At 43.1% G+C, this 11,004-nt stretch overlaps 1 protein-coding gene across 1 annotated transcript in view; it reads right to left on the bottom strand.

The window, feature by feature from the left end:
* Positions 1-1,242: 1,242 nt before the first annotated feature.
* Positions 1,243-11,004, bottom strand: part of CARD6 (caspase recruitment domain family member 6) — a 17,393-nt gene continuing 7,631 nt past the window's right edge. Inside the window, 3 exon segments of the mRNA XM_017896003.1 lie at positions 1,243-3,429; positions 3,432-3,464; positions 3,467-4,420. Coding sequence (XP_017751492.1) covers positions 2,147-3,429; positions 3,432-3,464; positions 3,467-4,420 — 2,270 coding nt within the window. The 3' untranslated portion in view covers positions 1,243-2,146.

Raw genomic sequence — 11,004 nt, 5'->3', positions numbered from 1 at the left:
CCAAATGTTTAGAATAATATGAATCTATAAAATATAAATTCTGTGAATCTTAAGTTCTCTTTAACATTTCAATGTTTTTTGTAAACTTTTGTAAACTTATCTTTTAAGAAAATTACAACTCTAAAATTGAAAACTCAGTAACATTTTAAATTTTAATCATGAAGTATTAGTATTTTAATACCAGACACTCTAATAAGTTCAATTTTCTTAACTGTTACAAATATTTAAAATATTGTATTAGCCTGTTTTCACCCTGCTATAAAGAACTACCTGAGGCCATGCGTGGTGACTCATGCCTGTAATTCCAACACTTTGGGAGACTGAGGCAAGCAGATCACAAGGTCAGGAGTTCAAGACCAGCCTGGCCAACATGGCGAAACCCTGTCTCTACTAAGAATACAAAAATTAGCTGGGCGTGGTGGCGGGCACCTGTAGTCCCAGTTACTTGGGAGGCTGAGGCAGGAGAATTGCTTAAACCCAGGAGGCGGAGGTTGCAGTGAGCCAAGATCACGCCACTGCACTCCAGCTTGCGTGACAGAGCGAGACTCTGTCTAAAAAAAAGAAAGAACTACCTGAGACTGGGTGATTTATAAAGGAAAGAGGTTATTGACTCACAGTTCTGCATGGCTGGGGAGGCCTCAGGAAACTTACAATCATGATGAAAGGTGAAGAGGAAGCAAGGTAGCTTACATGGCGACAGAAGACAGAGAGAACAAGGGGGTAAGTGGCACACTTTTAAACCATCAGATCTCTGCTGGACATGGTGGCTCACGCCTATGATCCTAGCAGTATGGGAGGCCAAGGCAGGTGAATCACTTGCAGTCAGGAGTCTGAGACCAGCCTGGCCAACATGGTGAAACCACATCTCTACTAAATACAAAAATTAGCTAAGTGTGGTGGCAGGCACCTGTAATCCCAGCTACTTGGGAGGATGAGGCAGGAAAATTGCTTGAACTTGGGAGGCAGAGGTTGCAATGAGCCAAGTTCACATCGCTGCACTCCAGCCTCGGTGACAGAGTGAGATTCCATCTCAAAAAAATAAAAATAAACCATCAGATCTCATGAGAACTCACTCACTATCACAAGAACAGCATGGAGGAAACTTGCCCCATAATCCAATCACCTCCCACCTGGTCCCTGGTCCCTCCCTCAACACGTGGGGATTACAATTCGAGATAAGACTTGGGTGAAGACAGAGCCAAATCGTATCAAATATGAAACAAACATAGATCTTTCCAAAAGTTAATGCCAAATAATTAATTTTATTGGTTGTTAATTCATTATTTCTACCTATAAGGGTCAAATGAGAGAGTTTTACCATTCAAGCAAATTGGGGCTATTAGCAGAAGCTAGTTGATTTAACCACACCAAATAAGCAGGGTTATCTGCTCAGTGGCTGATATTGAGCCAGAAACTTTTGACAAAGACACTTCTGTAGCAGCCAACAACTAAGACACTTTTTCAGACACAGAGGCAACTTTTGTCCTATTTTACAGTCACTTTGCAATTAGAGACCCTAACCCCATTCTTCGCCAAGTCTCATAGACCCCCATTCCCTGGGTACAAGCTATACATTATCTAATAATATTCAAGAGTGGATTCAATTATCTACTGCTTGATTCTAGTCTTATTTTCATATTTTTCTTCTTGGTTATGAATACAACTCTCACAGATATCTTAAAGATACCCAATTCGGGCTGGGAGCGCTGACTCGTGCCTGTAATCCCAACACTTTGAGAGGCCTAGGCGGGTGGATCACCTGAGGTCGGGAGTTCAAGACCAGCCTGACCAACATGGAGAAACCCTGCCTCTACCAAAAATACAAAATTAGCTGGGTGTGGTGGTTCATGCCTGTAATCCCAGCTACTCGAGAGGCTGAGGCAGGCGACCCGCTTTAACCTGGGAGGTGGAGGTTGCAGTGAGCCGAGATCGTGCCATTACACTCCAGCCTGGGCAACAAGAGCAAAACTCTGTCTCAAACAAACAAACAAACAAAAAAAGATATCCAATTCGGTCATGTATATCTTTCTTTGTTTTACATGCTAGTGACAGTAGTCTTTCACCTTCATGGCAACTCTTCTGCTTACTATATGATTGGGATGGCCTGGGTAAAGGATATGCCTTATAGATCTCTGGACTTAGCTCTTTAATGCTTCCCTCCCCTCTTTGGCCCTGCTTTTGAGTGGTGTGCCTTAGCTTGTGAAGGATTGGTTGAGGATGACTTAGGTTGAGTGGGTCTGGGCTGAGAAGGCTTAGACTTGGGAGGCTGGGGCTGGCTTGGCTTAGGTTGAGTGGGTTTGCATGGAGAAGGTTTAGTTTGGGAGGGCTGGGACTGACAGGATTTTTTCTGAGAGAGTTTAGGTTGAGAGGGCACAGAATGGAAGGGTTTAGGCTGGGAGTGTTTGACTGTGGATGGGTTGGACTGATCGGATTTGAACTGAGAGCTCTTGGATGTGGGATAGGACCCTATTTGGAAAGCTGGATTTGAAGCCCTAACCTGCATCGTCATCTGGGCTCCTTGCTGAGAAGCAGGTCTTAGTTTTTGTGTGGCTCCTGCTGGTTGAAAGGACTGAGGATGAGGCTTTCCAATATGGGATGTTCTTATCAGTTTTCCAGTTGCTTCAGTTAATTCTGTTCCCCTGGTACAAGCTTGCTGAGGCCATGGCTTCCTTACTGCTCTTGCTGGCTGTGAACCCGGGGAATAGGAGTGACCTACCTGGGAGACTACTGTCCCAGACCTTTCCAGAGTTCCCATCATTTGTGGTCTCTCAGGGAAGGCCTGTACATGCTGACAAATGGGTCTTGGCAGTCTCCCAAATGTTCCATTCAAGTGACATCCCCGAGCAACTCTGGAAAATTTCATGAATCTTTCACCTGAATAAAATACCTGGGGATGGAAAGATCGAATACCAAAACTTTTACCTCGGCCCTGGGCCCTTGCATTCTGAAAGGGCAAAGGACAGAACCACTTAGGTCTCTGCTCTGACCCAAAGGGATGGCCCATAACCCAGGGGGCTTTCAAGGAAACATGGTTAAAGTTACCTCCAATTCTGGTTGGAAAGGGCCAGGAGTTCTCTAGAAGAGGCCTGAATATTGGGGTACCACAGAGATTCTGAAGGTTCTGGCTAAGCTCACATTGAGTCCCAGGCTCTTGTATTGGCATTAGAGCTTGGCTTTTAGATGAGCTTTTTAGCTGATTGCATCTTTGCTGACCCTCACCTTCAGCTGTTCCAGCCATGTCTTCTCCTGAGAAAATTTGAATATTCTGAGTGTTTTCAAAGTCTTCATCTACCTGAATCCCCAGCTCCCTGGCCAGGGCGGCCATGTCCTCCACAGACACATATCTGAGGGAAGAAGAGAACATCAATTCCTGGAGGGCAGCTTGAAGGCCCTCCATGTTCTTCCTTCTGTCCCCAGTATCTCCCCTTCCCAAAACAGTAGCTGTGCCGGCTTCAAGTTCAGCATCTTCTGAAAATTTGAGCCTCTTCACTCTCCCTGGCTTGGGGACTGAGAACAAAGTAGCATCTTTCAATGGCAGCTTCTCCTAAAAACATTAGCAAGTCCCATTCCTTCTCACCTAGACAGTCAGTGAAAAAAAACACAGCTGAAGAAACTTCCATCAAAAAACCAAACTGAGTCCAAAAGCTTTCTAGATTTCCACGGAGATTAGCCAGAGCAACAGGCTTTTGGAAAATACTGGGGTTTTCCTTTCTATCATCGCTATCAGGAAAACACCACGTTATCTCAACCAGGCCATCAGAGATTTGCCGGGGAAGCACCAAAAGAGGCAAATCTTGATGAAGAAAGATTTTGTGTGATTTCAACTGGGCAGGGCTGAGAAGTGTGTTGAGGATTCTGGACTTAGAGAAGCTACAGTATCTTAGACGCACAAAAGAGATGACAGGCATCTTCATGAGAGTCAGAAACTTTTCTGTATCCCCTGTAGGCCCTCCTGAAAACTGTGTTGACTGCTTCTTCACAATATCCTTCATGGCCCCCAGCATTAAGATACTTTTGTTGTTTTCTGCATCTGGCAGTAGCAGGGGAAGAGCAAACTGGCACTGATACATGTTTGACATGACTTGGCGTTGCAAAGAGCTATCTGAACACAGCATGGCGGCACAAAGGACATCAAGGGGATTAATAGTTTGTATGTCTCGAATTTCCAAATTCTCCACTCCAGCCAGCAAATCCTCCTTGCTATCTTCATCCAGAACCTTGCGCCTGAGGACTGAATCCCTAGCCGTCACATCTAGTGCCTGAACTTTCATCAGGAAATTCCAGGCTAAGTCTGCTGGACTCTCCGGGGTCCACTTACATCCTCGATCTAAGGAGAATTGTGTAACAAAATCTGGCAGAACCTTTCTGCTTCTATCCATGTTCAAACATAACAGGATGTCTTTAAACACCTTTTTTCTTTCTGCAGGAGAGAAAATAATAGTGAATGCCATGTTCAGAATCTCAATTTCCCCCCATCGACTTCTTTTTTTGAGACAGTCTCACTCTGTCACCTATGCTGGAATCCAGGGGCGTGATCATCATCCTGGGCTCAAGGGGTCCTACCATCTCAGCTTCCCAAGTAACTGAGACTACAGTCACACCCACCACCATGCCTGGCTACCTTTTATTTTTTAAATAGAGATGGGACCTTGCTATATCGCCCAGGCTGATCTTGAACTCCTGGTCTCAAATGAACCTCCCAAAGTGCTGGGATTACAGGCATGAGTCACTGTGCCCAGCATGACTTCAAAATTAAATAAATCATCTGCCTTATGTTTTGCTTTGAGACAGAGTTTGAAAGAAAACTGTCACCCAGGCTGGAGTGCAATGGAGCCATCTCAGCTCACTGCAACCACCACCTCCTGGGTTCAAGCTATTCTTGTGTCTCAGCCTCCCGAGTAGCTGGGACTACAAGTGTGTGCCACCATGCCCAGCTAATTTTTGTATTTTTAGTAGAGGTGGGATTTCACCATGTTGGCTAGGCTGGTCTTGAACTCCTAGCCTCAAGTGATCAGCCTGCCTCAGCCTCCCAAAGTGCTGGGATTGTAGACATAAGCCCCTACACCTGGTCTAATCTACATTTTCACTGCAAAAAAAACTGAAACAATATAAATAAAGTAGAAGTCTCCTTTCACCATTCTGGCAAGTCATCTTCGTTTTTAGGGGAGATATCAATATGGTACAGTATGTTTGCTTCCCATCCTTTTTCTATGCAAGTACTTAAGTATGCATGCATATATAGAAATAAATAGTTTTACTTAGTAGATGCTTTTTTTTTTTTTTTTTTTTTTTTTTTTTTTTTTTTTTTTTTTTTTTTTTTTTTTTGAGATGGAGTCTGGCTCGGTCGTCCAGGCTAGAGTGCAGTGGCAAGATCTCAGCTCACTGCAACTGCAACATCCACCTCCCAGGTTCAAGTAATTCTCCCAGCCTCAGCCTCCCGAGTAGCTGGGATTACAGACGTGCGCCACCACACCCAGCTAATTTTTGTATTTTTGTAGAGATAGAGTTTCAACATGTTGGCCAGGCTGATCTCCAACTCCTAACCTCAAGTAATCCACTGCCTCAGCCTCCCAAAATGCTGGGACTATAGGCGTGAGCCACCATACCCAGCCCATGCTATTTTTTTTTTTTTTTTTTTGCTTAAATGATATTATACGAAACAAATAATTCTTCATCTTCTTTTCACTTAGTGGTATTACTTGCAAATTATTTCAAGTCAGCATACATACTGATCTACCTAACTCGCTTTAGCTATTTCATGGTACTCCATGGTTTGGATGGATGTAACTATTTAACAATTGCCTATGGATGATCATTTAGGTTTTTTATTTTTTAAAAATGTGCTAACATTTACAGACAGCAATGCAAAAAATCTTGTTAAGGTTAAATTATATACATCTATGAGAAATACTCTAGGTTGATACTGGTTTGTTGTTGTTGTTGTTGTTGTTGTTGTTGTTGTTTGAGACGGAGTCTCGCTGTGTCACCAGGCTGGAGTCCAGTGGCTCGATCTTGGCTCACTGCAACTTCCGCCTCTCGAGTTCAAGTGATTCTCCTGTCTCACCCTCCCAAGTAACTGGGACTATAGGCGCCCGCCATCACGCCCAGCTATTTTTTTTCTTTCTTTTGTATTTTAGTAGAGACAGTTCACCGTGTTGCCCTCCTGAGCTCAGGCAATCCACCCGCCTCAGCCTCCCCAAGTGCTAGGATTACAGGCGGGAGCCACTGTGCCTGGCTTTTTCTTTTTTTTTTTGAGATGAAGTCTTGCTCTGTCACCCAGGCTGGAGTGCAGTGGCATGATCTCAGCTCACTGAAACCTCCACCTCAGCCAGAGTGGCTCATGCCTGCAATCCCAACATTTTGGGAGGCTGATGTGGGCAGATTAGTTGAGCCCAGGAGTTGAGACCAGACTGGGCAAAATGGTAAAACCCTGAACCACCTGGGTTCAAGTGATTCTCCTACCTCAGCCTTCCGAGTAGCTGGGACCATATACGGGTGCCACCACACCTGGCTAATTTTTTGTGTTTTTAATAGAGATAAGCTTTCACTATGTTAGCTAGGATGGTCTCGATCTCCTGACTTCTTGATTCGCCTGCCTTGGCCTCAGTTTACAGGAACTGAAGATTTTATTTCCTTCAAAGTTTTTCTCAGAGTTTACATGCTATACCTAATTTTTCCTGATCTCCCATTTTCCAAACTATGTTCTACCTTTTTTTTTTTTTTTTTTTGGAGACAGAGTCTTGTACTGTTACCTAGGCTGCAGTGCAGTGGTGCAATCTCACTTCACTGCAGTCTCCACTTCCTGGGCTCAGGTGATCCTCCTGCCTCAACCTTCAGAGTAGCTGGGACCACAAGTGCACACCATCAACCCCACCTAACTTTTCATTTCTTCATTTTGTAGAGACAGGGTTTCACCATTTTGCCCAGGCTGGTTTCAACTCCTGGGCTCAACTAATCTGCCCGCCTCAGCCTCCCAAAATGTTGGGATTGTAGGCATGAGCCACTCTGGCTGGCCTACCTACTTCTTATAAATACAGAGATAGTGCATAACAGAGAGAGAAGATCAGATTGGATTTCCTACTCCTGACAGATGGCCAGCTAGTGTAAAAATGTAAAATTACCCTTAAAAATAGCCTTGAAGAAACAACAGAAGAGAAAAGCATGGATTTTAGGAATTAATAAAAGTAACTACAAGAAGCCTTTGAGTAGTCTCAAAGTTGCTTGAACTGGTATATGTATTGGGGCAAAAAGGTGAGGGGGAGGTTGAATCTAGCATGAAGAGTTCACAGAGGAAGCAGTGAGAGAGTAGGTTGCAGGACAGCTTTTAAGTTCTGCTTTTTCCTGTCTCATACTTTCCCTTAAGAAAACAATTATCTACTTCTTCAGCCAGAAATTGGTACCCATGGCTGGGTGCAGTGGCTCACACCTATAATCCCAGCACTTTGGGAGGCTGAGGTGGGCAGAACACTTGAGGTCAGGAGTTCAAGACCAGCCTGGCCAACATAGTGACACCCGTCTCTATTAAAAATACAAAAATTAGCCAGGTGTGGTGGCAGGTGCCTGTAGTCCCAGCTACTCGGGAGGGTGAGGCAGGAGAATCACTTGAACCCAGGAGATGGAGGTTGCAGGGTTGCAGTGAGCCGAGATTGTGCCCCTACACTCCAGTCTGTCATCTCAAAAAAAAGAAAGACATCAGTACCCACAGTATCCAAGCCAGGTGTGTCCACAAGGTAATAACAGTGTCACTATGGAGCAGATCAAAGCAACAGAGTAGATGTACACATAAAACAGAGATGTATCTAATTAAGCACAGAGCTAGGTGAAAAAAGTATCAGGAAACTAATCTCAGTTTTATAAATTAAAATTCATAAAATAACTCAGCTAAGGCAAAAGAAATAAACAGAGATTTCAGCTGCCACCCATGGAAAAGGAGTCTAAATTTTGAATTTAAGTGCAGTCAGGTTAATTGGAGACACAAACAGACCAAAATAATATTCAGACTCTTGGGAGAAATATAACAATCTAGAGTATGACCTATTATATACAATGGATAAAACATAATCCAAAGCTAACAGACATAGGAAGAAGTAGGAAATGTAACTCATACTCAATGGACACTGACTCCAAAATGACCCAGATGTTAGATTTAGCATATAAGAATTTTATAGTCAGGCATGGTGGCTCATGCCTGTAATTCCAAAACCATGGGAGGCTGAGGCAGGAGGACCACTTCAGCCCAGAAATTCAAAACCATCCTGGGCAACATCGTGAAAACCCTCTCTCTACGAAAAATACAAAATTAACCAGGCATGATTTTCTGTGCCTGTAGCCCTAGCTACTTGAGAGGCCGAGATGGGAGGATGGCTTAATCCTCAGCCTGGGAGGTTGAGGCTGCAGTGAGCCAAGATTGCACCACTGCAATGTAGCCTGAGCAACAGAGCAAGACTCTGTCCCCCCCGCCCCGCCAAAAAAAAATTAAAATTAAGCCCACAATGAATGATTAAATAGGAATTCTCAGGAAAAAAATAGAAACTACTTTTAAACAGGAAATTCTGGAATTAAAAATCACAACATATGAATTTGTTTAAAATCACTACTTGGGCTAACAACAAACTGGAGATGATAGAAGAAAGTAAATATCTAACCTGAAGAATAGAGAGAAAAAATATTAAAGAAAAATGAGCAGAGTCTCTGGAACCTGTAGAACAACACTTTTAAAACTCTAAAATTCATGTACTTGAAGTCTCAGAAAGAGAGAAGAGAAGAAGTGAGAAAGAAAAAAATCTTGGTAAATAACAGCTGAAAAGTTTCCAAATTTGATTAAAAGTTTTTTATAGATTCAGGAAACTCTGCAAACACTAAGAGAAAAAAAAAATCACACCTAGACACATCAGAGTTAACTGCTCAAAAGAAAATTAAGAAAAAATCTTGAAAACAACCAGAGATAAATGACATAGCACTTACAGAGGCTCAATGATAAAATGACTGAAGATTTGGCATCAGAAACAATGGAAGCTAAAAGACAGAGAAGGCTGGGCCAGTGGCTCACGCCTGTAATCCCAGCACTTTGGGAGACCGAGGCGGGTGGATCACGAGGTCAGGAGATCGAGACCATCCTGGCTAACATGGTGAAACCCCGTCTCTACTAAAAAGTACAAAGAAGTAGCTGGGCATGGTGGCAGGCGCCTGTACTCCCAGCTACTCGGGAGGCTGAGGCAGGAGAATGGCGTGAACCCGGGAGGCGGAGCTTGCAGTGAGCCGAGATGGCGCCACCGCACTCCAGCCTGGGTGATGGAACAAAACTCCGTCTCAAAAAAAAAATTAAAAAGACAGAGAAATGGCATCCATAACATGTTAAAGGCAAACGTTGTAGAATCCTATATCCAGCAAAAGCAACCTTCTGGAATGAAGGCAAAACAAAAACACCTTTCAATAAACAAAAACTAAGAGAATTTACCACCAGCCGACTTGTACTAAGAGAAATAATAAATAAATTTTTCAGGCTAAAGGAAAATAATATAAAATGAAAACCTGGATCTTCAGGAAAAAAGAAAGGCCACAGGGAAAGGGAAACATATTGGTTCCACCCAATGGTTGAACCCAACTACAAGCTGGAGGGGGAAGAGAGTCAATTGATACTGTCTATACAAGTTGACCTTCTATAGTGCAGAGCACACAAGGCAATAGTTTAAGCCTTTCTGAGACTTTGATACTGTGATATTTTTTACATAAAATTTTGCATGACAAAAAACATGAAGACCTCCCTTTGAGTTAGAACTTTTTTTTTCAGTTCTCAGCTGCACAGACAAATATTACTTGAGAAAGAAACAAAGAATAGCCACATGCCTCTAGTCAACTAGAGTGGATGGGCAGCCATTAGAATTACATTATAGATCATAACTACATTATTAGTAAGACTTCTCTCGATCTGTTTTGCTAAAGATGTTTGATTGATTGCAGTAATATCCCCAATTAATGGCTTTCTGGTATCCATAGTCTTTGCTATATTACTTTGCAAGAAGTAGAACTTGTTTTCCCCCAACCTTAAACCTGATTTGGCTTTGAGACTTGCTTTGGTCAACAGAATGTGGCAGAAGTAATGGTGTTATGGGTTGAATTTTGTCCACCTCAAAAAGATATGAAGTCCCCCAGTACTGCAGAATGTGGCTTAATTTTATAAATAGCATCTATATCTTTACAGAAGTAATTAAGTTAAAATAAGGTCTTGGGGGTAGGGGTGCCTAAATCAATATAATTGGTGTCTTAATAAAAAAGAAAAATTTAGACACAGAGACATGCACAGAGGATAGATGATGTGAAGAGACACAGGGAGAAAATGGTCATCTGTAAGTCAAGGAACGCACGAAGCTACCAGGAGCTAGGCAAGAAGCCTGAGACAAATCCTTTCCTAGCACCTCCAGAGGGAGCATGACCCTGCTAATACCTTGACATCAGGCTTCTGGCCTTCTGAACTGTGAGACAATAAATTTTTGTTGTTCTAAAGCCAATCATTTGTGGTACTTTGTTACAGCAGCCCTAGGAAACTAATACAGATGGCATAGATGGCATGATGATCGTTCTAAAGCTAAGACTCAAAAGGCCTTCACTACTTCTCTGTCTCCCTCCCTCCACCTTGCTCTCTCTCCCCTTCTCTCTCCTTTACCCTCTTCATAAGAATATATTTGGCCATGCGCAGTGGCTCCTGCCCATAATTCCAGCACTTTGGGAGACCGAGATGGGCGGATCACCTGAGATCAAGAGTTCAAGACCAGCCTGGCCAACATGGTGAAACCCCGTCTCTACTAAAATACAAAATTAGCCAGGCGTGGTAGTGGGCACCTGTAATGCCCGCTACTCAGGAGGCTGAGGCAGGAGAATTGCTTGAACCTGGTAGGCAGAGGTTGCAGTGAGCCAAGATCATGCCACTGCACTCCAGCCTGGGCAACAGAATGAGCCTCCATCTCAAAAATAAATAAATAAATAAATAAATAAATAAATAAATAA

This window comes from Rhinopithecus bieti, unplaced genomic scaffold, assembly GCF_001698545.2.
Source record: "Rhinopithecus bieti isolate Rb0 unplaced genomic scaffold, ASM169854v2 scaffold_26977, whole genome shotgun sequence".
In the NCBI taxonomy this organism is placed as follows: domain Eukaryota; kingdom Metazoa; phylum Chordata; class Mammalia; order Primates; family Cercopithecidae; genus Rhinopithecus; species Rhinopithecus bieti.
Note: the sequence above shows the minus strand (reverse complement) of the source record. Positions and strands in the feature narration are given on the sequence as shown.